Source organism: Sitophilus oryzae, unplaced genomic scaffold, assembly GCF_002938485.1.
Source record: "Sitophilus oryzae breed Bouriz unplaced genomic scaffold, Soryzae_2.0 scaffold_813_pilon_pilon, whole genome shotgun sequence".
NCBI classification, from domain to species: Eukaryota; Metazoa; Arthropoda; class Insecta; order Coleoptera; family Curculionidae; genus Sitophilus; species Sitophilus oryzae.
In genome coordinates, this window is record NW_022147432.1 from 4,860,514 (window position 1) to 4,887,662 (window position 27,149).

The 27,149-nt window shown below is 32.9% G+C and overlaps 5 protein-coding genes across 10 annotated transcripts in view; 3 read left to right on the forward strand and 2 right to left on the reverse strand.

Moving 5' to 3' along the window:
• LOC115889406 (bifunctional glutamate/proline--tRNA ligase) overlaps positions 1 to 3,690 on the forward strand; it is a 44,753-nt gene extending 41,063 nt beyond the window's left edge. Inside the window, exons 18-20 of the mRNA XM_030909388.1 lie at positions 1,347 to 1,507; positions 1,566 to 1,709; positions 3,454 to 3,690. Of these exons, the coding sequence (XP_030765248.1) occupies positions 1,347 to 1,507; positions 1,566 to 1,709; positions 3,454 to 3,610 (462 nt within the window). The 3' untranslated portion in view covers positions 3,611 to 3,690. The remainder of the gene's footprint in view (positions 1 to 1,346; positions 1,508 to 1,565; positions 1,710 to 3,453) is intronic.
• On the reverse strand, positions 3,679 to 7,614 carry LOC115889407. The gene is made up of 5 exons (XM_030909389.1): positions 6,189 to 7,614; positions 5,545 to 6,131; positions 5,176 to 5,480; positions 4,796 to 5,119; positions 3,679 to 4,113 (listed from the first exon to the last, which is right to left on the reverse strand). The coding sequence occupies exons 1-5, from the start codon at positions 7,352 to 7,354 to the stop codon at positions 3,958 to 3,960; spliced, it is 2,538 nt and encodes an 845-aa protein (XP_030765249.1). The 5' UTR covers positions 7,355 to 7,614; the 3' UTR covers positions 3,679 to 3,957.
• A 161-nt stretch (positions 7,615 to 7,775) lies between these two features.
• On the forward strand, positions 7,776 to 18,177 carry LOC115889411 (adenosine kinase-like). The gene is made up of 4 exons (XM_030909398.1): positions 7,776 to 7,865; positions 16,894 to 17,125; positions 17,180 to 17,344; positions 17,405 to 18,177. Exons 2-4 carry the CDS (start codon positions 16,968 to 16,970, stop codon positions 18,141 to 18,143), a joined length of 1,062 nt encoding a protein of 353 aa, XP_030765258.1. The 5' UTR covers positions 7,776 to 7,865; positions 16,894 to 16,967; the 3' UTR covers positions 18,144 to 18,177.
• LOC115889409 (optineurin-like) lies at positions 7,871 to 18,245 on the reverse strand. 4 transcript variants are annotated; one of them, XM_030909394.1, is made up of 9 exons: positions 18,107 to 18,245; positions 14,346 to 14,488; positions 14,024 to 14,289; positions 13,861 to 13,969; positions 13,675 to 13,805; positions 13,040 to 13,621; positions 11,151 to 11,666; positions 8,722 to 8,825; positions 8,131 to 8,341 (listed from the first exon to the last, which is right to left on the reverse strand). In XM_030909394.1, coding segments are annotated over exons 2-9 (1,848 nt in total). In that variant the 5' UTR covers positions 14,485 to 14,488; positions 18,107 to 18,245; the 3' UTR covers positions 8,131 to 8,340. The 4 variants fall into 4 exon arrangements, with proteins under 4 accessions (XP_030765253.1, XP_030765256.1, XP_030765255.1 ...); XM_030909393.1 differs by lacking the exon at positions 8,722 to 8,825 and having other exon boundaries at positions 7,871 to 8,341; XM_030909396.1 differs by lacking the exons at positions 8,722 to 8,825; positions 18,107 to 18,245 and adding an exon at positions 16,773 to 16,859 and having other exon boundaries at positions 7,871 to 8,341.
• Positions 18,246 to 18,384: 139 nt separating this feature from the next.
• LOC115889408 (ribosome-releasing factor 2, mitochondrial) lies at positions 18,385 to 25,805 on the forward strand. Of its 3 annotated transcripts, none has more exons than XM_030909392.1 (10): positions 18,385 to 18,709; positions 18,771 to 19,044; positions 19,119 to 19,307; positions 19,357 to 19,610; positions 19,669 to 20,016; positions 20,068 to 20,353; positions 20,420 to 20,763; positions 20,824 to 20,919; positions 25,384 to 25,530; positions 25,590 to 25,805. In XM_030909392.1, the coding sequence occupies exons 2-10, from the start codon at positions 19,026 to 19,028 to the stop codon at positions 25,749 to 25,751; spliced, it is 1,845 nt and encodes a 614-aa protein (XP_030765252.1). In that variant the 5' UTR covers positions 18,385 to 18,709; positions 18,771 to 19,025; the 3' UTR covers positions 25,752 to 25,805. The 3 variants fall into 3 exon arrangements, with proteins under 3 accessions (XP_030765252.1, XP_030765250.1, XP_030765251.1); XM_030909390.1 differs by having other exon boundaries at positions 18,771 to 19,037; XM_030909391.1 differs by having other exon boundaries at positions 18,771 to 19,037; positions 19,366 to 19,610.
• The last annotated feature ends 1,344 nt before the right edge of the window (positions 25,806 to 27,149 follow it).

The window sequence follows — 27,149 nt, forward strand, 5'->3', positions numbered from 1 at the left end:
CGTAAAACGCTGATTTTTGGAAAACAGATTGACTTTTGGGTGTAGAGGTTCGATAAGAAGGGATTTTTCGAAACTCGAATTCTAAGGGGGTGAAACTATCCCTCAAATATTAAAATAATTTTTATTTAAAAACCGGTGAGTTTTTCGGAAAAAGTCTTAAACATTGTATTTTATTTTGTTGTTTTTGTTGTTTTACATATTTTAAGATTTTTTATAAATTTATACAGTGTGTTTTATAAAATATGACCATTGAGTAATCACGATTCTGCTTAAACTGCTTGACGTTTAAAGCTGATTTTTGGCAAACGGATTGACTGTGGGATGTAGAGGTTGGATTAGGAGGGGTTTCTCGAATCTCAAATTCCAAAAGGGTGAAAACGCCCCTCAAATATTACAATATTTGTAATTCAAAAACGGTTAGTCTTTCGGGAAAACGCTTGGATAAGCATAATTTATTTGGTTTTTTACGTATTTTGAAATTTTTTAAAAAATCATACAGGGTGTTCCAAAAAGTTAATAGGTAATTTCTTAACCACGATTCTGATTAAACTGCTTGACATAAAAAGCTTATTTTTGGCAAACGGATTTTTCGAAAGTCAAATTCCAACAAGATGAAACTACCCCTCAAATATTACCAAGTTATATAATAATATCGCCATATTGTTTTTTCTCATGCTGACATAAATGTGAGAAAATTTTATCCAATTTGTATGTTAATAGAAATTCTTGCTTTTCTTCATCATAACCATTACAAATGATTAATTCCATGCGAACGAAGTCGCTGGTACACGCTAGTATATTTATAATAATGTTTCGTAAAATATTTTGATTAAAAGAAAATATTTAAAAGTGGGCAACACTGTGCTTAATCACGTGACAAAAAGTTTATTTGGTATGAACTGTAAGAGATATAGATCGCCGACCTTATAATTTCTTGTGAGTTTGTTCGATACAAACGTCTTTTGTTACAGCAGGTTAAATTGAAGGATCCAGGGGAAAAACATGATAAGCGCCATTATACTAATTTTACAGGAGAGCACTAGACGACTGGTGGTTATCAGGTTCTTTCCGTGTATTCTATATTTTTACTAGGCATATATCATAGGATTTAACAACTTATTCCCCTGCAGTGTTTACACCTCGTTTACACATTTTGTAGGGACCAGTTAGACCTACTATAATATTGTAAAATCCTAAAATTAAGATATTGGCGTTTATCAAGTTTTTCCCCTGGACCCTTCAATTATAATTGGTTTTGTTATATTATTATAATTTTTGTGGCACACTTTGCTAACAACTATTTTTCTTTATACAACTAAATTAAATCTAATTCTTTCATTTATAAGGGTGTACCTATAAGGATTGAGTTAGGACCAAAGGACATTGAAAAAAATCAACTCGTTGCGGTACGCCGAGACACCGGAGAAAAACTGACCCTTCCCAGAGCTTCTGCGGCCGAAAAAATCAACGAACTCCTTAACCAAATCCAAGATAATTTGTTTAAAAAGTACTGTTACCCACGACCAATTTTATATTGAGATACTATTTTTATCTTGTTCTTTTAGAGCTTCAGATGACCTAAACAGCCATAAAATTCTGCTCACCGACTGGTCGCAGTTCTCCAGCAATTTGGACAAGAAAAACATCATTCTAGCCCCATTTTGTGGCCAGTCTGAATGCGAAGACAAAATCAAAAATGACAGCGCCAGGTAAATGATGAGTGACGATTTGAACAGCGGCGGCTCGTTAGGGTAGGCTTCTGAGGCCGCGCCTCACCTGTAAAATGAAGGAACGACTTATTTTTCCTATCTAGTTTTTTTTTATTTAATTCCAGTATAACTTATTAAAATTCTACAACACATTCAGCATAATAAAACTAAAATAATATATTTTATAAATACATCCAGGTCCAGGCGCAACATAAGCCGCCTAAACCCAGCCAAAAATAACGCGACTTGACAGAGGCGAAATAATTCTAGCTTGGAAAGTTCGAATTGCCTACCTAATAGCAGCGACGATTTAAGATCATGGCCGGTGAAGCGACGGCCCACGGCGGGGTACTCTCGCTCGCAGGTTTGAGGCGAGATATTTGGCGCTTGAGTGTGTTTTCATTGGTAGTTTAAATCATCTGACTATTGACTATTGAAAAATGCGACAAAGTCTCGATCTCATATGCATGACTCAGGAAGGTAAAGTGCAGGTGGCTGGCCGGTGTGGTGACAACAGGGTTGGTGAATTAATTAGCGTATGTTTTTGTTTTTATTTAGACATTTAGGGCGAGAATTATTTAGATTGTTTGTGTTTCTAAATTTAAATTATTTAATGGCTATTAGATACAATATTTTTAACTCGATTACACACAGGTAAGGTGGAATTTTAGCAGTTTTTGAAACTCAACGAAACAAATATTGTTGAAATTTGAAGGTTTTTTCTTCGCCGGTAAGATTTATTTTATTTATTTTAATGTACCGAAGAGGAGTTGAATTTTAGTATTTTCTTTAAAATGAATCCTATTTATAACGTTATTCTTTCTATACTTGAAACTCCTTTTCTAAGACGAAATAAAGCTGAAAGAAGACAAATAAATATTAAAAAGTCAAAAATTTGAGCAATATTTAAGGATAGAAGTAGACAATAGGTATTTAAGAACTTTTCAAATATCTTATTGGTACTATACCTACTAGATTTGGTACCATTAAAAAAAAAGGATAACGCGTCGCAGAATAATACTTCATAGGTGAGAAAAATTGTTCGTATTAAAACAAAATTATTAACCTCATGTAGCCTCACCTTCCGATATACTTATGAGCCGCCACTGTTTGTTATAGATATACGTGTTCATACAATCATGCAAAATTCTACGCCAAACTTTCTAAAATATAACATTTTTCTTTGTTTTTTTCTTAAATGGAACATTCTGTATATTATTTTTTATTAGATGGAGAATTAAAAAATAAACATTTTTTGTATTTAAAGTATTTCAAGGTTTCGCATACCGAGGGTGCCATTTAAACATCAAAAGTTGTAGTCATTTCCGGTGAAACAGGAAGTGACCAAAAACAATTTAATACGTCAATCAATCCTAATTTATGCCATATACTGAGATATCTAATCTCGTTTTTTATCTGAAAAAAAATTAAAAAAAAACTTCTGAGACGCACCCGTTATAGCCTTAGGTTATAGCATATTTGTATTCCATTTTTAAATTAACTAAAATCGTGTAGTATGTTTAAAGATTTCATAAAAAAAATTGATATTTTTAGTCGCCGAAATTGGTCACATTTTTGAGTTGCCTGTATATTCTTTTATCTTTTTCAAAATTAAATCCATCGTTCTTGTTTCCACGTTATCTGTCAGTTTTTTTGTTCAATCATCTGTTTAGATATAGATTTTCACAAAAATCGAAAGACACAATTTGGGCTGGAAATTTTTATGTATTTTTAAAAATTTTAGAGACGAAGATGCTGAACCAGGGGCACCATCAATGGGAGCAAAATCACTCTGCATTCCTTTAGAACAACCAGCGGAAATAAAACCCAATGATAAATGTATCCATCCAGCCTGTAAGAAAACTCCAAAATTCTATACATTATTTGGAAGAAGCTATTAAAGTAATGTCTAATTACAATTCAACGTTTAATTTATTATAAAGTTTATATATGAAATAAAATTCGAGACTTAAGACTTAACGCTGTTTATTTTTATTTTAACTGAAAATAATTACATTTAAATACTTACAAACTAAGACGCAACAGTTTCTTCTTAAATATATTAAAATTTTATTTTAAGTCTTAAAAAGGTCGATCATTTTGAAGATTACAGTTACACTCTAAAAAATTAATAAATTGGCCACAAACATATCCACTGATGGAAGAGTTTCAGATTTAAACTTAGGGACGTAACTAAGGCGTTTTTTTAAAATATTGCAAATAGCATAAATTAAAAACAACATTTAAATTATCTGTCATCCCCAAAATTGATCACTTTTCGAATACGCTCAATTCTGTTTTCGGTCAGGGTCGGCTTCAGCATCTGTTGAGCTCTGGTTTTTTCCCAACTCTCAATTGTGTTGACTCTGTCTTGAAGAATACCATCTTTTACAGCAGGAGTAATCTAAAATAATAATTATTGTATATATGTTACTGGTAAAACGCGAAATTAGTTAATTCGCGAATTATCCGGTTAAAATGTGAATTAACCAACGCAGTCGGTTAATGCTTAAAGAAACAAATATATTTTAAAAATGTTCGCAAATTATCCAGTTAGAACGCGAATTATGCAATATGATTGGTTATATCTGCTAACACTTGGGTATTTCGCGAATTAGCCAGATAATATTGTGTTAAGTGAGCAATTAATATCAAATTCATAGTATGGAAGTATGGAGTGTAGAGGTAAGGAGAAATATCTTCGTGCATTAAAAAATGGTAAAAAGACTTAAGATGGCGCTGCTGTAGTAAAAACCTAAATTTAAAATATGCGCAGAATATTTTTAAGAACAGGAAACGATTGATTCAAAAGATAAATATTTGACGTGAAGTTTCAAAAAAATACAAATTTTATTTTCATGGCACATGAAATAAATTATCGATTTTTATTCATCAGCATTGGCATCATAGCCAGTTTTAGTATGTCCTATTGATCACAAAAAATTAACATTTTTGCTATATCCACAATGAAGTTACAGAGGTGTCAGTACAGCAAATTGCTTTAAGAAATGGGTGGTACAGCTTGGCAGGAGTACTGCCATACTCCAGATATCCATTTGTAATTCATAATAAAAAATGTTATATACCTTCTTTTTCATATTGTTGTACTCTTCCGGCGCGACATAGCCTTGAGGCTTGCTGACTCTAGGCCTACTTTTCAAATACTCAGCAATGATTTCGTCAGCAGACTTGCCCTTGATAACAGACAAAATATGGTACTTTGCGATCCTGTTCATTCTTTCAGTGGTACCACCTTCCAGCTTAGCACCTACAGCCATACTAGCAGCGACTTGATGTGTGAAAAAGTATCGAACCACACGACCAAGAACAGCTGCAAAGATTTTCCATTGAGGATGATCTTTTGTGATATTATTTAATTGCAAAGCGCCATAAACTGCCCACTGCAGCTTCTAAAATATAAAAAAAAATTAAAAACTTCAAATAATCATTAATTTTATAATATTACCTTCTTGTGAGTATCTGTGAGTTCATAGTTAGATTGGCTTCGAGTCAATGATGCATTTAATTCACTCTGAGGCTTAAAAAATGATCTACTACCACTAGACACTGCTCTAATATCCATAGAAACACTTCTAGGAAACTTTGCTGGTGGTACATCATCTGATTCACTCCTTTTTCTTTTTTTCTCCATTCCCATTTGTTTAAACGGGGATTTTTTACCTTTTAATGGTGAACTCTTTTTAGGAGATGAAAACAGTACCCTTCTAAGTTTAGATTTTTCAGTAGAGTTCAATACACCTTGAGGGTAATCTGAAAATAATTCAATAATAATTAATATAATGTCTAAATTAAACAAATGAGGTGTTTTACATACTGGTTGTAAGACTAGAATTTCTATCACGATTTGGACTTTGAAACAGAGCTCTTTTCGAACTCATTGTGTTGCCTTTGTTATTTTCACTTGAAGTTGTTTTAGAAAAAGTAAATGATGTTTCGGAAGTGCTAGGAACTGATGTCTCAAATTCTCCAGTCAGCTTACGGAATTTCATTGCCAACTTCTTCTTGGCAGAACTACTTGGAGTTCGTGCCTTGGTTTTAGGACTCTTTCTTGGAGTCTTTTTAGGAGTCTTCCTAGGGCTCTTTCTTGGACTTTTGCGACGATTGAGTAACTCCATTTGCCTAGCATCTACTAATATTTGACGTGCCCTTGATCCTGCTAATCTTGAGCCTCCGGTCTGCAAATTTGCACTTGAAAAAGTAATTCTTCTGCGAGCCAAATGACTCAGTCTTCGTCCTGGAGATTTACCACCCCATCGGGGTTTAGTCATTTTTCTCTTTGTAGGACTGGACACTTGTAACTCAAAAACTGTGCAAGTGGACTGAGTTTCTGCACCGACAAATCTTTTTTGATATTTTTCACACATACTTTCAATCTCTTCTGATACTCTACTTCGATTGTGACTGAAAATAAAAAATAAAATACATATAATAGAAAACACTAAAGATTACAAAACTTACTGTAGTCCATGATATCTATACTTAAGTAGCTGAGTGAATTCAGCATTATCTAAATTTGTACTGGACTCTATATTGAGTAATAAGGATTTAGAGCAACTTCTGCTATCACTACTTGAATTCAAAGACGATTCGTTATTTTCACAATCAACTTTCTCTATTATTACATCACTATTCCAGAAATAATCTTTGTTTGCCTGTATCCTTTCCAACATCTCTGCTGATGACATGTTGATTATTGTTACACTTGGAGGAGGCAATACCCCACTCATTCCTTTTTGAACTCTCTTTAATAGTTTATGGTCCAGTTTATCAACATAAATTTCTTCATTTTTGGTTTGTGTTGAAAGTTTGCATTGCTCAAGAGTTTGGGTTTCAAAGTAATTTGTTGTGTTATTCACTGCCACTTCTTCATCGCCAAAAATATCAGGGCTTATGGTTGCACTAAGAGGTACATCAAACTTTTTCTCTGGTGTTATACTAGGATATTTTCTCTTGCACTCATAGTGATTTTCATTTTTTGATTTAGAAAATACTAAAGTAAGCTTCTTCTTATCTTTTGAATCCATTAATTTGTCTACATTAGATACTGATTTAGCAGATGAACAAGGTCCTTGTGTTTTTCCAGAGATTAATGGAAATCCTTTTAATGGAGTCATATTGTTGATACTATCAGCTGATGCTGTATTATACTTTTCAATAAGAACAGGATTATAAGTAGTGCATCCCAATGTGGTATCAGTCTTACTATATTGATTTGCACTACAACTATCCATTTGGCTTAGATCTTGACATTTTACTACTATGGGATCTTGTAACGGAATCTCCACAGACGGCTCAGAATTTGATTCTATTCCACTGTACCGATTGGTAGAATCTTCGCTTTTTACAGAGCTCTCAAGAAAACTTTCTGGAGAGTAAAGGCGATGAGCTCCCTCATTATTGAGAAAGTTTTTAGGCTTATCCAAATTTATAAATACCTCAGGCTTTTCCAGCAAGGCGTCTTCGTTTAAATAGAAATTATCTGGTTCGTCATAAACTCTTGTATGATCCTTAAACGAATCGTGGGTAATGCAATTTTCTGATCCCTCAATGTATCCAGAATCGTGATCCATCATTAAAAGCAGGTTCGTTGCATCCTTAAAATGTTTTCCGAACTCCAATTCCATGCTCCAACTTGTAAAGAATTAAATAAGAAAATTGGCAGTTTCTTCGAATCCTGTACGCCAACCACCCCCGTTTTGGCGGTACAAAGTTTCCAAATGTATATTCATTCAATGTTAAATTTCAACATTAATTGATTAAATGAACGTGAAAAACTAAGCTAGAAAGTTTCTAAACTAACTATTTAAATTATATCTACAATTTATTTAAAACGACCGTTAACTATTTTCTTCGTGTACACACTTTTTATCACATCACATCCACTGTCACTGTCAAAGTCAAAAGGATCAACTGTCAAATAAATATGTCACACGTTTTTTAGATATGAAATATATGTCTTTGATCATATATAATTTGTTCTTTTTAATAACGTGAATATAGATCATATTCGTCATATTCTCGCCCTGTGAATAAATTAATTTATAACATGACAAGAATCCATATCCTATGTTTATTATTTAATTTTAGATTAAACATTTTATGGAGAGGGGAGAGGAGTATCAATAATTTTGAATGGTAAATTAAGTTTTTAATTCATGTTTAATTTTAACTTTTATAAGCTTATTTCTTATTGTTCCATTAATAACAGAAATCTAATTTAAAAAATAAAATTTGTATTCTCCAGAAATCATAAAAAAGAAGGAAAACTAAGGATTATTTGAATGTAAGAAACTTTTTTAAATATACCAATAAAGATATAGCGGTATACCAATATACCATTTAAAAATATATAATGTAAAATAAACCTAACTTTCAGTCTACTGAAAAAAAAACACTGATGTGTGTAATAACAAATAAGTGTTAGATATACCTACTTAATGCGTAAAATAACAAAGCACACTATTTTTATATAATCACATTTTTTAAAAATATATTGATAAGATTAGCTATGGAAGACTATCATCTAGTTCTAAACAACGAGCAACGTGGTTTTCAACTGCTTGCAATGTAGTAAATCCAAAAGAACATTTCGGACATCTGTAAACATGCTTCTATAAAAGAAAATAAAAAAGTTAACTCTCATCATAGCAAAATATAGAAAGATAATTTTCTTTAGATATTAAATATTTTGATGAAACACAAACAAGTAAAAACACAGAATCACAATAGAAACAAATTATAATTTAATTTTTGCAGCTGAATAAAATTTTACCAAAACGTAATAAATATTTTTGTACAAATATTTTCAATTAAGTTAGACAAATAAATGAGTTGAAAATAATGCATCACAAATACATAACAGTACAAATTTTCATGTAAATATTAACTGTCGAGAGAAATATTAATTTAATTAAATTAAAAAGATATCCTATGTATAGCAACACACCTGCCAAATATAAAGATAATTATAACAAAAAGCATTTATCCCTACCATAGATCATGACAGATGCAAGTTTCTAAATGATCCTGAACAAGTTTTAATGATCTGAAGCGTAGGTTACAAATAGGACATGTATATCTGGACAGCGGAGGAGACTATATAAAAGAAAAAAAATTGTATGTAATCCTATTCAGACTATTTATTATACTTCTGTATCATATACTTTTGTGGATTCTATTATGCATACTTATATTGACATTAGCATAACTAGAGATTCATTCTGGGGATATCATAATTGTTAGTTAATAGCTTTATCCATCAAAGTATATACGTATACCGATTTGGTCATTTTCGAAGTGTGGTCTGGATTTTAACGTGCAAGACAGTGATGTAGGCAGCTTAATGGAAAATCAAATGTATTAAATATTAAATAGAGATAAAAGTTTGGTTGATACATTTCTTCTATGCGGTATTGCTGGATTTTGCATCGAAAGTTCAAACCGCACAAGTAGGCGTTTATGGAAAAAGTTGCAACTAGGGTTAGAACTTTGTTTTTCACAATTAGTTACTCATTTTACAACAGATGTAATAGATTATATTGAGCTTATATGTATCATCTTCATTTCAGTAGTATACATGAAGTTTTTAAAATAGTTTTTTTTTCTATACAAATTTTCCTACAACAAACGTAAAAACCGGCAATACTGTATATCCATATCCTCCTTTTGATTTTGTCTCTCTGTCTGTCAACCAGTCATTTATATAATTCTCTCTCTTACACGTTAAAATCCAGATCACACTTTTAAAAAGACCAAATCGGTATATCATATTGGTAACTTTATTTCTCTGGTCTGTATTTACAAACATATGACAGAGATAAATATATATGACCAGTTGGCAGCCAGAGACAAAATAAAAGGGGCATACAGTGTTGCCCGTTCCTAAACTATTTAAAAAAACTTTCATGAACACTTTAGTTTTTTTAACAGTTACGTCTATTAATCATCTATTTAAACCATCGACGTTCTGTTATAATGACATTACGAGTATAAATGAAGTCAAACTTCAAACTAACAAGTACTACCTGATAAAAATTATTACTTAGAGACAAAACACAAAAGCTTCAAACTTTCTGTATAAATGGGATTAGTTTTAGTTTGTTTCTAATTTTTAATATTATATAAAATCTACTCTGTGCCGTGTGTCCCATGAATGCTGTCAAATCTTGGATTTGCAAAAATCGCACTTTTTAATTTTAAATAATCTTTATGTTTGAATTCAAACATTTCAGTCTAAAGTCCATGTTTCACCAACATAAAATTTATCACATGCATATGGTATTTTGTATATTATACATTTTCTTTTGGTTGTTCATTGTTCACGTTTTTTTTGTTTTATTAGGAAAATACCACTATCAAATTGGTCTCCTTTGGATCAACGCTCAGTGGTGTTTACAAAAAATAACTTTTTTACTACTTATGGCGAAGAATACAGAAGTCTTTTTAACAAATGAACCTGCCACAAAGGTAGACATTAATTAAAATGTCTCCAACCACTCTTTTAAATTCCATAGAAATATATATTAGTTTGTTCAGATTAGTCCATAAATAGTGCTAGTAATTTTATTTGAAGGGTCCAGGGGAAAAACTTGATAAGCGCCAATTTTGTTAATTTTAGGATTTTACTATGTTATAATAGGTCTAACTGGTCCCTACAAAATGTATAAACTCTGCAGGACAATAAGTTATTAAATCCTATGATATATGCCTAGTTTTCTAGTAAATATCTAGAATACACGGAAAGAATCTAACAACCACCAGCTGTGTAGTAGCTCCTGTAAAATTAATAAAATGACGCTTATTATGATTTTCCCCTGGGCCCTTCATTTTAAGGTGTAAAGCTTGGTTCTAAAACTGCACAGTGTTGAGGGGTACATGTAATACAAGCAATAAAATGTGTAGTAAATTCAAACAGTTATTTTGACATTAGTTACTAAACAAAACAAAGAAAGCGTTAACAAATATGACTGTTTTTGTAGTTTCGCCAGCGACATAGCGAAGTTCTGAGACTCAAGGCATAATAAGAATCTATCACAGATGTATTAAAATGAGTAATTGTGGAAATTAAAGATCCAATCCTAGATCAACATTTATTATAAATGCCTACTTGTACAGTTTGAAATGTTGATGCAAAATCTGACATACTGCATAGAAGAAATGCATCAACCTAACTTTTTTCTTTTTTTAAAACAATTTATTTTTCATTAAGCCGTCTCCATCACTGTCCTGCACGTTAAAATTCAGACCACGGGTTTATGGTGACCAAATTCATATAGGTGACGTAGTGTTTTTCAAAAAGCTACATAATTATCAGGCTACCTTTTTAAGATTTTCGCACCAATATTTTCTTTGTGAAATACGCAACTATAAGAGCTTTTACAGAACACTGTGTCATCTTGTATGATCTATGATTATACTTACATCAGAACCACTGTTACTTCTTGCCTCTTCTCCTCTACGTGTTGTCGACACAGGATGGAATTGATTAACTTGTTCTCTGTACAATTCAATTTCTTCCTGCATTTGTATGTTCCTTCTGTGCAAGTTCTGTAGGTCTTCAGACAATTTCAATTTCTCTCTTTTTATATCCTCCTTCGCCTCTCTTTCAGCTTCAAAATCACTTTTATACACTTCCAGTTGAGCTTTTAAGGCATAGAGTGTGTCTTCCTCTTCTTGTTTAGTTAGGAGCTTTTGTGAAAATTCATAATTTTCTGTTTGTAACTTGTTACTCTGAGCCTGGAGTTGGACCTTGGCCTGATTACATTCAGTGTAAGCTTTTTGGGCTTGCATCAATTGTTGACGCAAGTTTGCTACTTGTTCATTGTCTACTCCACTCTGTTGCTGTTTATACTGTGATTTGAGTTGTAAAACCACACCTTGTAATTCCAAATTTTTGTCTGATAACTGTTGTTTCAAACTGCACAGTTCATTCTGTTTCTGTAATTTTAAATAAATTATTCAATAAATTTATGTAGGAATATAAAATCTAAGTAGTATATTAATATAATGTGCCCAAGCAAATGACCAGCACACATCACATATATAAATAAAAAAGTATATTTTAAGACAGTAATGCAGAAATATCTATTCAGAAATCATAACCTAATATTTAAAAAAAAATTCTAAAAACTATACAGGGTGGTTCGAACTGTATTCCGGAAACTTCGACAGCATATTCTGCAGATAAAAATAAGTAATAATGTTCATATAAATGTATGTTAAATACTTAGTTTCAGAGATACAGAGTGTAGAAGTTTCATTTTATTTCGATTTTTTCCAAATAATTTCTGAAGTAATGTCAATATTTAGATGAAAATTGGTGACTAGGAGTTTTTTTGACATGCGAAATTTGATTTTGTTGTCAATATGATTCCTACTAGTAGAGGGCGGCACCTACATGTGTTATAACTGTTTTGAAGCGTAATAACTTTTTGTCCGTACCTGTATAAAACTACCGAGGGAAAAAATATACATCTCTGTGACTTCTTAGGTAAAAAATATCTCTTTGTAAAAATTGCTACGACCAACCGTTCTCAAAATATTTAGAATGGAAATAGTTAATACATGTCATTATTGACGAAAAATAAACACATTGAGAGTAGATAGTTATTTCACTGAAATAATAAATTTGGGAAATTTTTATTTTTTTAAATTAATCATAATTTTTTTTACAAAAAAATAATGATAAAACAGTTTCTGTTGAACTTTTGGCACAAAAACATTTCAAATTTGATTTCAGTCTAATAACTATTTAGTCAACATGCTTAATTTGTGTCAATGATGACAGGTATTGATAATTTCGAATCCAAATATCTCGAAAATCCTTACTAGTAGCGATTTTTACCAAGAGACCTTTTTTACGTAAAAAACGTCGTAAATGTATATTTTTTTATTCAGTAGTTTTATACAGGTACGGACGAAAAGTTAAAGTTATTACTTTTCAAACTAGTTAAAAAATATGTAGGTGGCGCCCTCTACTAGTAGGAGTCATATTGACATCAAAATCAAATTTCTCATGTCAAAAAACTCCTAGACACCAATTTTCATCCAAATATTGTCGTTACTTCAGAAATTATTTGGAAAAAATAAAAATAAAAATGAAACTTCTACACCCTGTATCTCCGAAACTAAGCATTTTAGGACATACATTTATACAAACTTTTTACTTATTTCTATCTGCAGAATATGCTGCCGAAGTTTCCGGAATACAGTTCGGACCACCCTGAATAAAAACCTTAAACTTTTTTACTTTTTTGATGATGATATTACGTCTATACATGGACAATACATACCAAAAAATAGTTACTTACATCATCAATAACCTTAGTTAATGCACAAATACTTTCAGACAAGGCTTTTTTATCTGCCATAATAACATCACATCTGTTGTTTGCTTCTTTTAGATGATTTTCATTAATCTCTCTATGTTGTTCCAACTCAGTAATTTTGTATTTGGCCTGTTCTAATTCATAAGAAAGTCTAGAAGCTGTGTCAGAATGCTGCAAACTTTTTGCTAGCTGAGTTTGGAGAGATACTATCTCTTTCTGTGACTTCTCTTCCAATACCTTTAAAGAGCCTAAGGATGCTAGTTCAAGATTTTTGTTTGCCTTTAATTCTTTAATAGTTTTGTAAGCATCTTCAAGCGCTTCTTCATAGTTTGCTAGTTTCTGTTCCACCAAAGTTTGTTTCCCTACTTCAATGTTTATTGCTTCAGCATTTTTGAGAGTTACATTCTCTATTACTTCTTTTAGTTCTTTTATTTCATTTTTAGCTTTGTCCAGCTCTATCTTATCAACATTTTCTCCATTATTTTGAACTAGTTGTTGATTTTCCCTTAGGGCTTCCTTAAGGTTCTCAACTTCTAATTGAAGCGAAGCATTTTCCTTCTTTAACTAAGTAAATATAAAGTTAAACAACCAGTGAAAGAAAATTTAAGAGAACTTACTGTTTCAATGCATTCCTTCGCTTTCATAAATTTTTCTTTATGAGTTTGATGAACTTTCTCTACTTCACTTTGCCATGCAACAATTCTCTCATACTGTGCCTTCATGCTGTTGTTGTTCTGAATAATTGTATCTAAAATAAATATTAACTGAGAAAATTATATTGCACTAAAGGCATATTACTGAACCTTTTAAGTTTACGTTTTCTTCAATGAGCTGAGAAACTTTATTCTGAAGTTCTTCTGATTGAAATTCATTTGGAGCAAAGCTGATAATGCTTATTGCCTTATTTGTTTCCTAAATATGAATATTGAGGGATTAAAATCTACCAAATTGATTTGATTTACTTACGTCAGCAACTGCTAAATGTGAAGGCATGGTAGGCAAAGCTGTTGAATGATAGTTTTTATCTTCAAAGTTTGCTGTGTGGAATTTGCATTGGCTTGTTTCAAGATCAACTTTATTATCACTAACAGATGGTTGCTTTTCATTTACTCCATTCGCAAAAAGAGGGTTCCCTTGATGACCATTTTTAAGCTCTTGTTCCTTTACTTGGAGTGATATTTTTTCCAATTCTTCTTTTAACAATTGTTTTGCTTCTAAAATTATGCTGGTGCCTAAAAAAAATAATTCAGTACAGAAAGACAATAGCAAAAACACATTAACGATTTACCAGAATCTTCCTCATATAACAATCCTTCGAGAGATTTCCCCAATATAACAAATGATTCTTCATCAGAATTTAAAGTGGGCACCGGTTTAGGCTCAGGTGGTATGTTAAAAATGGTAGTTCCTATGTTACTGGTAGCCATGTTTCTGAAGATTAATAAAAAAATTTTGAAATCTAAATTATTAATTATAATATATTAAACAAAAACAAATCGCTAAGCATAATAATTGAAAGATGTGCACAGTACACTACTTGTTTATTCATCTACTAGCATGTACCCGCAGCTTCGTTCGCGTCGAATTAATCATTTGTAATGGTGATGATAAAGCAAAGCAAGAATTTCCATCAACATACAAACTAGATAAAATTTTCTCACATTTATGTCAGCATGAGAAAAAACAATATGGCGATATTATATAATTTGGTAATATTTGAGGTAATTTCATCTCGTTGGAATTTCATTTCTTTCGAAAAAGCCGTTTGCCAAAAATAAGCTTTTTACGTCAAGCAGTTTAAGTAGAATCGCGGTTAATCAATTACCCGACTTTTTGGAACACCCTGTATGATTTTTTAAACAAATTCAAAATATGTAAAAAAACAAAATAAATTTTGCGTGTCCAAGCGTTTTCCCGAAAGACTAACCGTTTTATAAATAACAAATATGGTAATATTTGAGGGGCGTTTTCACCCTCTTGGAATTTGAGATTCGAGAAACCCCTCCTTATCGAACCTCTACACCCCACAGTCAATTGCCGTCCTCCTTTCACGAAGTTGAGCAGCTCTGAACTGTTAAAGCACCCGATACTCTCACTCCATTCAATTGAGTCATAAAGTACCAGAACTGTTCCGCGCCATATGGCGGCACGAGGCTATCGCGCACAGCTCCTTTCAGAACCGTTCTCGAGTAGCCCCAGGGCGTAAAGCCCAGAACTCGAAGTTCGCGAATGGAGGACAGCAAATCCGTTTGCCAAAAATCAGCTTTAAACGTCAAGCAGTTTAAGCAGAATCGTGATTACTCAATGGTCATATTTTATGAAACACAGTGTAAAATTTTTTAAAAAATCTTAAAATATGTAAAGCAACAAAATAAAATATACCTACCTACGGGTTTAAGAGTTTTTCCGAAAAACACACCGGTTTTCAAATAAAAAATATTCTAATATTTGAGGGGTGGTTTCACCCCCTTAGAATTCGAGTTTCGAAAAATCCCTTCTTATTGAACCTCTACACCCTAAAGTCAATCCGTTTTCCAAAAATCAGCTTTCTACGTCAAGCGCTTTAAGCAGGATCGTGATTAATCAATGACCAGATTTTTCGAAACATCCTGTATATATTTTTAAAAAATCTTAAATTATGTAAAAAAACAAAATATACATGTTTAAGCGTTTTTTCGGAAACTTGACCGTTTTTTAAATAGAAAATATTGTAATATTTAAGGGGTGGTTTGTAACCACCCCCTTGGAACTGGAATTTCGAAAAATCCCTTCTTATCGAACCTCTACACCCTAGAATCAACCTGTATGCCAAAATTATGATGCTTCTTATGTTGAGTGGTTTGAGCAGGATCGTGATTAATCAGTGAGTCAGTCACTTAAAGATTTTATATATTAGCACAGAACAGATATATTAGTATAGATGAAGGTTTGTTTTAATCTTCTGGTGAGGACTAATTATCTCCTTATCACTAATTCAAAAAAAGGATCTTGATATCTAATTTATTATAAGAAAAAACATAAGGTTGTGGCCCAACATAGCTGGACGCGTAGAGCATAGCGTACAATAGCAAAATACATTTCAATTTGTATGAATATGTAGGGCCACTTCGGTGTACTTTAATGCATTTACACGCTTCGCGGTCCTCTCCGCGCTACCCTACACTGTGCGCCTCATGTGGGGCCACGCACTAAGGCAGCTACATATGTAGGTAATACTACAATCAAAACAACTATTAGGGTTAATTTTCTTAATCAGGGTTATAAATCTTACCCGGATAACGAAACGTACGACGTACATCCACAATATTTATTAAAAGTGCAATACAATATAAATTGTACGCTTCTGTGATTGTATGTTTTTACAACTATAAACTTACCTAATTATAAATTTGTAGATTATTCAGTTAGGTATATAGAGATAATTAATACAAATAAAATAAAACGTTTAATTCCCAGCAGACACTTATTTACAAAAATACTATTTGATAATAATTTATGGATATATTTATCAGATAGTGATAAAACCTATTGTTATTTTGAACAATGTTAACGCTTTAGACAGATGATCTGGTTTAGACGAAATAAAACGTTTTCAAAATACTCATTAACAATATATACTGCATTAAAAATACCGGTAATGGGCCAATAAGTGACATAAAATTTAATAATTATTGCATTAGAACATCAATTACACTTGATTCACTTGATTACTTACATAAAATACTTAAAACAGCAAACCAAACTACACCTAAAAGGGCATTTGAAATTTATGTCGTTTAGCGTTTAGCTGTCTCTTTCAAACACACGAAAATTTTATATCTCATTTCTCTATTCAGCAGACGTGAAGTGAGTGGAATATTTAGGGGAATCACCGAGTTCCAGACACACAAAAGGCTACCAATTTACCAATATGAAAAGTATACTGGCGTTTGGAAATCCACTTTTAGATCTAACAATTTCTTCACAGAATTACGTAAGAAAGTTAGTGGAAAAATATAATCTCCAAAAAGACGGACAAAAAGAAATTAGCCAAGATGAAATGCGCCTTTTAAGTAAGGATATTCAAGGGTAAAGACAGATATGTTTAGTCTTATATTACTTTCTACATTAACTTTTTGTTAGCTACGAGACGCACTTGTCTGCGGGAGGATGTTGCCAAAATTCTCTGAGAGTTTTGCAATGGATTTTACATGGAAAATGTCAAGCATCAATATTCGGTTCTGTAGGCAATGACACAGAGGCAAAATTGTTACAAAATTTCTTGCAATCGGATGGATTGCAAACCAGGTGAGCCCAAACTTAAATAATTTAATACGAATTAATTATATTGGCAACATTTTCATCTAGATATGTGGAACAACCAGCCCTACCAACAGGAAAAACAATAGCGTTAGTGGATGGGATTTACAGGTCTCTTGTAGCTCATATTGGGGCTGCAGAGGTTTTTCCTTTACAGACTTTAGTACAGTACAAAAATTTCAATTCTATTTTTGATTCAAGCGACATTATATTCCTGGAAGCATATTTTCTAACAAACCGCTTTGAAACTGCAAAATATGTAGTTGATCTGGCCAAAAAGAAATGTAAAATTGTAGCCTTTAATTTAGGTGGAGAATATATCTTTGAAGTGATTCCTGAAGAGATCAAATATATGGTTAAGCATTCAGACATATTGTTTGGGAACTGTTATGAATTTGATGCTCTAAAGGTGTTGCTAAATTATTCTTCAAGAGAATCTATGGCTGCAGATCTTTTACAACAAGAAAAACTAAACACACAGTACAGTAAAACTTTAATAATAACAAACGGAGATCAACCTGTTACATGCTTTTATGAAACAGAAAAAATAGAATTTCTACCTCCTCTAATGAAAGAATCAGATATTAAAGACACCGTAGGTGCTGGGGATGCTTTTATAGGAGGATATTTGGCTGGTTTATGCACTTCAAAAACTTTACAACAATGTACCAGAATAGCATTTTACGCCGCCTCAAATATATTAAAACAACATGGATGCACAATACCTAAATATAAATCTACAATACTTACATCTAACGATTTTTCATTCGCTTCAGAGTTACAATAAGTTGATTAGAGATTGTAATAAATGGCACTATTTCAAACTCAGTAATTTACTTTCCTATATAAATACAAAATTAGTCATCCAACAATAATTTTAAATATACGCAAGTCAACAATCAGCAAAAACCATAATAAAAAGGTCATAGTTCATTTTTCATTTGTCAGCAGGTACCTTGGTATAGAATAAATAAATAATGACAGGAATGGATATTTAGATCGAGAATATCTTGAAGGTTATTAGTATTTATCGATATTTAACTCATTCCTAAATTTTGACATTTATTTCTTCTTCCACTTTTAAAAAAGAGAATTCAAAGGTTGTACCCTTGGGTTGTACCATGGTTGTACCCTTAGATTAACAATAAAAAGTTGTACGGTTGTACGTTGTACCTATGTTGTATGTTGTTTTTATTTATAAGAAATTCAAGATGAATTTAACTTTAAATTTTATAAGACATACTTTAAGGAAACACATAATAAGTTATTATTCATACAGTACAAAATTATTGCCAAAAAATGAAAACATTAAGAAGATTCGTAACATTGGAATTAGTGCTCACATCGATGCAGGTTTTGATTCTACGATCTGTTTACGATCTAATTTTGTGTCCTTAATTATGAAACTTAATAGGAAAGACTACAACTACGGAAAGAATGCTTTACTATTCGGGATTGATTGAACACATGGGAGAGGTTCATGATGGGAATACAGTTACTGATTATATGGATCAAGAAAGAGAAAGAGGTATTACAATTACATCCGCAGCAGTAACTTTCTTCTGGAAGAATCATCAGTTTAACCTTATCGATACACCAGGACACATAGATTTTACAATGGAAGTCGAGCAAACATTAAATGTTTTAGATGGAGTAATTGTTATTTTAGATGGATCTGCAGGTACCAGGTGAAATTTATTTTCTGATCAACAATCAACAAATCAACAGTTAGGTATTTGTGTTCATATTGATAAACTTTTAGGCGTTGAGGCCCAAACATTAACTGTATGGAGACAAGCATGTAGGTACAATCTACCATGTATTATATATTTAAATAAAATGGATAGAAGTGATGCTGATATTCATATGTGCTGCTCTTCTATATTAAAAAAATTAGGAGTTATACCAATTTTACTACAATTACCTGTAGTGGAAAATCATAAATTTGTTGGTAAAAATATTTTTTTTGTACAGGCAGTCTAATTTTTAGAAGTATATAGGTATTGTAGATGTTGTAACGTCAGAATTAATTAAATATGGACAGGGAAAAAATAAAAATATGTTAAAAGAGCCATTAACAGAAAAAGAGTTTCCTAAATTATTTTCTGAAGCAAAAGAAGCACGAGTTAAAGCTATAGAAACCTTAGCAGATTTTGATGATGAATTAGCTAATACAGTAATCGCATCAGAATCTTTTGAGAATATTTCCAATGATGATATAATTATATCTTTAGTCAAAGTAACTAATCAAAAGGTGACCTTGTCTTAATAAACAAATTATCTATTTGAAAGATGTAATATATCAATTTTAGACTGCTGTGCCTGTATTGCTAGGTAGCTCTTATAAAAATATTGGTGTTCAGTCTTTAATGGATGCTGTGATATCATATTTACCATGGCCATTAAATTCTATAAGGGTATTTTCTCATTTTGATGATCATTTTTGTGGAAGAGCTTTTAAAGTAATACATGACAAGCAGAGAGGGCCGTTAGTGTTCTTGAGAATATACAATGGAGTTATTAAGAAAGGTCAGAAAATTTATAGTATTCAAAGGGATGTATCTGAACAGGTTGGAAGAGTTTATGTTGCATATGCTGATGATTTTACAGAAGTAGAGTTAGTGGAGAATGGTAATATTGCTGTAGTATCAGGTTTAAAGGTTAAATAAGTTTTATGCCCATCAAATAGTTAGTATATTCAGTATTTTTAGAAAATCATGTCAGGAGATCTAGTTGCAAGTTCACAAACAGCTTTTGAAAGAGCTAAAAAAAGCTTAATAAATGAATTACAGAAAAATAAAAAGATCATACCAGAAAATACAGATTCATTATTTGGAATTAGTGCTAAGATACCAGAACCTGTATTTTTCTGTTCAATTGAATCACCATCAATGTCAACACAATCAGCTTTGGATCAAGCTTTGTCTGAATTACAAAGGGAAGATCCTAGTTTAAGGGTTAGTTATAATGATGAAACTGGACAAACAGTTTTAGCTGGTAAGATTGATCTATTTTTTATTTAAATAAGTTGTATGTTTTAAATAACTTAAAGTAGTTTTGTAGGTATGGGCGAGCTTCATCTTGAGATAATCAGAGATAGAATTTTGAAAGAATATAAAATAGATGCTGACTTAGGACCTCTCCAAATATCCTACCGAGAAGCGTCATTAAACAAAGTTACAGATTCTTTGAAGGTTGAAACTAAAATTGGAAACACTAAGCATTCACTATTAATATCTATGTCTTTGCTACCAGATTTTAATCAGGATGACAGAAAAGAGTTATTACAGTTTGATAAAACTCCTGATAATGCTAGTAACCTGGCTGGAATATATCCAAAACATTTGGTAGCTATCAAAGAGGGATTGAAAATAGGATTAATGCATGGGCCAAAAATTAACAGCCAGGTATTTCCTTCATTTTTTTATTGTTTATTTGAACACTAATACTTTTTCTCTGAAATAAAGGTGATCAACACGGGTGTTATGCTACATTGGTTTGAAGCAGGCAGAGGTACATCAGAAACAATAATTTCAGCGGCTGCTAATCAGTTAACACAAAAGGTAAGAACTTTATATTTTAAACTTTATATTTTGTTGATATGCAACTAACATTGCACCGATTCCTAATCATTCTCCTTATTCCTTCTTTATTTGCTTGGTTTATTTCAACCTTAGAGCCCTGGGTACCTATTCTTGACATCATTTGCAACTTTTCATATACACATTACATATTATATTGATATATGGCTTTCCCGGCGATGTTAGTAACATTTAAAGATATGAGTGGTCAAGAATAGGTTGATGTCCTCGTAGTATGAGAGTTAGCAATGTCAAGTTATGCCCTCTGGAACATCGTGCGGGTCTGGCTGCGGTAAACGTTGCGTTCACTGCTGCGCATTGAAGGAATATTTTTTATTAATACTTTAAATTCTAGTATTGAATATAAACCGAGCGAGTCTCCCTAGCGCGGGGCGAAAATGTTCCGCCTGTGAAGCGAGGAGTCCGAGTTCGAGAGCGGCTCGGGGTATAAAACTTTTTTATTTTATTTCCGTTTATATTCTGATAGTAAAGTATTAAATAATACTGGTTTAAAAAAACAAATATTTAATACTTTACTATCTGAATATAAAGGAAAATAAAATAAAAAGTTCTATACCCCGAGTCGGACTCGAACTCAGACTCCTTGTTTCATAGGCGGAAACTCTGCGCTTTGGAGACTTGCTCGATTTATATTCAATACCCAAATTTCACGGATTAAATAAAAAAAATACAGGATCTTCTTCCGATGCGCAGTAGTGAACGCAACGTGTATCGGCAGCCAGACGGCCCGCATGCTGTTAAGAGATGTATGAAAGAGCCAGCTCTCTTAAAATACTTTCTCGAAAACGCTGCTAGTTCTTGGACTATCAGGACTCTGTTTAACTGCTATGGACACATTAATGGACCAATGAAACTAAATGTGTCTTGTACTAAAATCAAATTTGATAGCTGTTTGAAATTTGATATATGTACAAAATTCAAACAGCTGTCACATTTCAATTTAGTAGAACTCTCATTGGTTCTCTGTTTGCTTATTTGATAATAATTTTTTGAATAAGAATTGGTATTTTCAATATGGCGCCACTTCCGAAAATACCGGAAGTTGACAGCAGCTTTCTTGTTTTAAATGGGTGCCCCTATTTTTTGTTGCACGCTTTTTCGTTGCATTTCTGGTAATTCCCGTTCCAAACTAAAGCATTTTTTGGCTTCTGGAAAGCTCCTTTTATTATATCCGGGGTTTCCCACGTTGCTACCCAACCATACCTTTAGGGAGACACTGTAACAAAGATAATATAAAACAGTTGTTAAAAAATAAGTTGTTAAATCTTTATGCCGTGATTCACAATATGGAATTGAAACAAACCATGGCGTAGCAATGTGGTTTACAGTGACTAAAAACCTTAGACAAGGATGTTGCTTACGGCCCACGTTATAATGAACGTTAATGAAAATATTCAAACACTAGATGAGGCAATATTGGAAAGAAACAATCAAGACAGAAAAGCAGTTTCAATGCTTAATGGGATAAGAATATAATAGTAATTTAATACCATGGAAAAATTCCATTTTTCGAAAATTTCGAAAAAATTACTTGACACCCCCCTGTCGATTTTGTCAAAAACCGAAATCTCTCAGATCACAACTAAAATATTCCTACTGATAGTTCATTTTATGTAGAATTGACTGCCGCAAACCGTTTTCCGATATCTCTAACAGATTTCGAGTTATTTGAATAAATCTACGAAAGAAATATTTTTTTCTGTTTTCCGAAAGTTATAACACCAAATATCTCTGGAACAAAAAGTGTCAATCTTAAAAAAGACACGGTTCTGTAAAGTACACATTCAGCACTACAACATATTATCAAATAAGCAAAATCGATTTTCCAAAATTTTTCGAAAAAATTCCTCGATTCTGTCGATTTTGTCAAAAACCGAAATCTCTCAGATCGCAACTAAAATATTCCTGCTGATAGTTATTGTATTGTATTTGACTAAGAGTGGGTCCCAGGTGGGACCCTCCACTGCGGCCGCGAGGGCCTATTGTGGCTCACTTTCTACAAGCTCTTTAATAGTAAACGAGCAAAACCTGGTCCTGCCCCCAGCGGGGCAGGTACACATAACGTGCTTCATTGTTTCGTCATCTTCCATACAGAGTCGGCATTCGGCGTCTTCCACCAGGCAGTGGCCCATGTATACTGCAGTAAGCGTACGCGCTCCGTTCCTACCAGCCTTTAGGAGTTCATCTGTTCTACGTTTGGATGGCCCTGCTAGGGTTGTCTTGGCATGTTCCATTCCGGGACTGTCATACCAGTCCCGAAACGTCGCACCCCTAACCCATTCACAGAGCCTGTCTCTTGCGAGATTTTTTGGTACGCTAAGTGCCGGTTCTGGGCCCACAAATGGCGAGCCTGCGCCAGTTTTGGCGAGGGAATCAGCACGTTCATTTCCCTCTAGGCCGACATGTCCCGGTATCCATATTAGCGACACTTTGTTCTCATCTCCTAATATATTGAGTAGTTTCTTACAACGAAGAAATCGAAAGTCGGGTAGAGTTTCCATAGCTTTTGACGGCGTAGAATGAAAGGCGCCAGTCACCGCTAAGCATGCTTGTCGTTGTCATTTTGACAGTTTATTCTTTGCCGTTGTTTGGTTGGCTTTCTGCCACCAGGCAACTGCGCCATACGTGATAATAGGTCTGATGGCTGTCACGTATAGCTAGTACATATTTTTGGGGTTTAATCCCCAGTTTCTACCACAAATTCGGCGGCATACCCATAGAGCATAGCAAGCCTTTTTTGATATTTTTTCCAGATGGGAGTTCCAGCTAAGTTTTTTTCCAGGTTTAATCCTAGATACTTAACTTTCTCCGCAAACGGAATTGTCTCACCAAGAAGAGTGGGCGGTTTTAGTTTGTCTATTTTCCTTCTTCTGGTGAATGGTATGATCACGGTTTTCTGTGGGTTTATACTTAATTGTTCCAGTGTGCACCAGCCGTGAATTGCATCTAAGACTTCCTGTATTTTTGAGGAGATGTCCTCTTCTTTGTGTCCTTTTACTAGGATTACCAGGTCGTCCGCGTATGCTTGTGTGCTCAACCTCGTATGCATCGATGATTGCCATCAGGTCATCCACTAACAGGGTCCACAGAAGAGGAGAGATAATTCCTTCTTGCGGGCATCCCCTGCCCGAAACAAACCTGACGGACTCACCGCTGAGCGAGGTCGTTGCTATTCGATTTTTGAGCATTTGCTCAATCCATTCAGTTATGGGTGCTTCAACTCCTCGAGCTTTTACAGCGCCAAGGAGCGATTGAAGGGTAACATTGTTAAATGCTCCCTCAATGTCTAAGAATATCCCTACCGCAATTTCCTTGCGATCAAATGTACTCTTAATTTCCTCCACCAAATTGTTGAGGGCCAGTTCTGTTGATTTCCCCTGCTGATAGGCATATTGACGGACATTCAGGGGATTAGACGTAAGGATCCTACCCCTAATACGCCCATCCAATACCTTCTCCAGAGTTTTCAGCAGAAATTATGTAAGGCTTATTAGTCGATATGATCCAGGTTGTAGGTTTTGTTTCCCCACCTTCAGTATGTATACCACCTTTGCTCTCGTCCAATCCGTTGGCAGGTGTGACCATGCCAGACTTGCCCTAAAGATCCTTACTAAGCGAGGGGCGATAATTTTAACACCAAATATCTCTGGAACAAAAAGTGTCAAGTTAAAAAAGACACGGTTCTGTAAAGTACACGTTCAGCACTACGACATATTACCAAATAAGCAAAATCGATTTTCGAAAATTTTTCGAAAAAATTCCTCGATTCTGTCGATTTTGTCAAAAACCGAAATCTCTCAGATCGCAACTAAAATATTCCTGCTGATAGTTAGGATAAGAATGTAATGATAGGAAACAAAAAAAGATCGTAAGAAGCATAATTACCTACAGCTTGAAGCTTAACAAAGTTTAAAAGAACGCTGAAAGCCACGAAGATGGACATTTGGAGATGGAAAATCTTGGATTAAATTTAGAAGAAAACGAGGAAGACCACGCAAGAGCTGGAGAGGGGGTATTGATAAAGAGAGGTGCCCCGGTTATACCCCCCCCCCCTTACCACACCTTCCTATATCCTGGTCTGTTGGTATGCAGGAATAACAAATATTACATTTCTCATTTTTTCCAAAGAATATTTTTTGTGGCTTTACTTATATAAAGATAATTTTTCTAGGTGTATTTAAAAATTTCATTCTATAAAATTCTAGACATGTTTTTCTAGTATGGAAGCGAGTTTAATTGTTAAAATATGTTATTTCAAGGTGAAATTATACTTCAAAGCCGAAAATCTGACTCTTACTGTCGCTTCTGTATTTGTTGTTTTGTTCACAAATCAAATGAGATAATGAACTTCGTTAACATACCCTGTACATCTAGAATATATCTATATTTTTGTTTGTTCTGGTATTAATATATATGCTTTTTTAGTTGTTAAAAGAATCAGGATCATATATTCTCGAGCCAGTTGTGAATTTGGAAGTAGTAAGTCCATCAGAATATATCTCAGTTATTTTGTCAGATTTATCTCAAAGACGAGCTGCGATAAAAAATGTCGATGTGAGGGGCGATTCTAAGGTATTTTTGTTTAAATAATTTATTCTAGAGTTTGTAATAGTAATGTATAACTGATATAGGTGGTAATTGCGGTGGTTCCTTTGTCTGAGTTATTAGGATATTCGACAGATATAAGATCAATAAGTTCAGGGACTGCAACCTTTTCTACAGAATTTAAAAAATATCAGAGAATGTCACCTCTAGAGGAAGATAATGCAATAAGAAGTGTTAGAGGTTTTTAAATACGAACTAAAATGTCAGAAGTTTGTGTTTATTAAATAAGAATATTTGTTGTTTCAATTTGTTTTATTTCCTCTGCTTACACCACAATATTACCTAATTATAGAGAAGCGACAGGGGCGATATTTTCGTGGATCAAATTTTAAGTGAGAATATGTTTAGCCTATAGTTGCTGAGTTGTTATAGATTGTGCATCATGCATCCCCAATGTTGCGTATATTCAGTTGAAAATATGCATCTTGTAGTTTAACCCATACCTAAAACCTAACCAAACCCTAAGGATTAGTAACCTTCACATACAGGGTCCGGCAATAGTGCGTCGGGTATCTGTGCTCCTAAAATAAAAAACTTGGGAATTTTGTTTAAGTGCAGACCTAAAGTATGTACTAGGATGTATTTCAGGAAAATATTTTGACTTCTATAGAGTGGCTCAAAAAAGTGTGAGTGGATCGGGATGATTTTTTTTTAAATGGAACACCCTGTATATTATTGCATTTTTGGCTTCCTTTCAGGTCACTTTACATAATCCTAAGACATGAGTAAATATATTTCGATAATTTCAGACATATTAATAAATAAATAAAAATTATATATTTTTCAGCCTTTCTTAAAAAAATTATTAATAATACAAGAGCTGTTCTAAATTCAAAACTATATTCGGTATTTACTTTATATAGTCTGTACTTACTTTGCTATAAATATGGAAATCGTAAATCATACAGGATGTTTAAAATTCTATGCCAAACTTTCTAAAATATAAAATAATTTTTCTTTCTTTTTTTAAATGGAACACCCTGTATATTATTTTTTCAATAGATGGAAAATTAAAAAATGAACATTTTTTGCATTTAGAGTATTTCAAAATTTTTAACGGTTTCGCAGATATTCCCAGTTTTGTATTTCATATGGTATTTTCCACAGTAAATTTTTATCAAAGCCACCCAATGATTTTTCTCTCGTATTTTACCATTGAAAGCGCCATATAAAATAATACTGTGTGTATCCGGAAAACTATTAAAAATTTTGAAATACTTTAAATGCAAAAAATGTTCATTTTTTAATTCTCCATCAAATAAAAAAATAATATACAGGGTGTTCCATTTAAAAATACGAAGAAAAATTATTTTATATTTTTAAAAGTTTGGCATAAAATATTGAACATCCTGTATGATTTACGATTACCATATTTATAACAAAGTAAGAACAGACCATCTAAAGTAAATATCTAATATAGTTTTGATTTCAGAACAGTTCTTGTATTTTTAATATATTTTTTTAAGAAGGCTTGAAAAATATATATTTTTGATTTATTTTTTAATATCTCTGAAACTATCGAAATAGATTTCCTCATATCTTAGGATTATGTAAAGTGATCTGAAAAAAAACCAAAAATGCAATAA

Bases quoted from the DNA above. Each gene is read 5' to 3' on its own strand.
- LOC115889407 (XM_030909389.1), bottom strand. From the start codon at position 7,354: ATGGAATTGGAGTTCGGAAAACATTTTAAGGATGCAACGAACCTGCTT. The intron at 6,132-6,188 runs GTAAGTTTTGTA...TTTTATTTTCAG, and splicing joins TATAGATATCATGGACTACA to TCACAATCGAAGTAGAGTAT. The intron at 5,120-5,175 runs GTAATATTATAA...TTTATATTTTAG, and splicing joins TCACAGATACTCACAAGAAG to AAGCTGCAGTGGGCAGTTTA.
- LOC115889409 (XM_030909393.1), bottom strand. From the start codon at position 14,484: ATGGCTACCAGTAACATAGGAACTACCATTTTTAACATACCACCTGAG. The intron at 14,290-14,345 runs GTAAATCGTTAA...TATTTTTTTTAG, and splicing joins GTTATATGAGGAAGATTCTG to GCACCAGCATAATTTTAGAA. The intron at 13,806-13,860 runs GTTCAGTAATAT...TATTTATTTTAG, and splicing joins AGAAAACGTAAACTTAAAAG to ATACAATTATTCAGAACAAC.
- LOC115889411 (XM_030909398.1), top strand. From the start codon at position 16,968: ATGAAAAGTATACTGGCGTTTGGAAATCCACTTTTAGATCTAACAATT. The intron at 17,126-17,179 runs GTAAAGACAGAT...ACTTTTTGTTAG, and splicing joins TTAAGTAAGGATATTCAAGG to CTACGAGACGCACTTGTCTG. The intron at 17,345-17,404 runs GTGAGCCCAAAC...ATTTTCATCTAG, and splicing joins TCGGATGGATTGCAAACCAG to ATATGTGGAACAACCAGCCC.
- LOC115889408 (XM_030909390.1), top strand. From the start codon at position 18,532: ATGTTGTATGTTGTTTTTATTTATAAGAAATTCAAGATGAATTTAACT. The intron at 19,308-19,356 runs GTAAAAATATTT...AGAAGTATATAG, and splicing joins GGAAAATCATAAATTTGTTG to GTATTGTAGATGTTGTAACG. The intron at 20,920-25,383 runs GTAAGAACTTTA...ATGCTTTTTTAG, and splicing joins CTAATCAGTTAACACAAAAG to TTGTTAAAAGAATCAGGATC.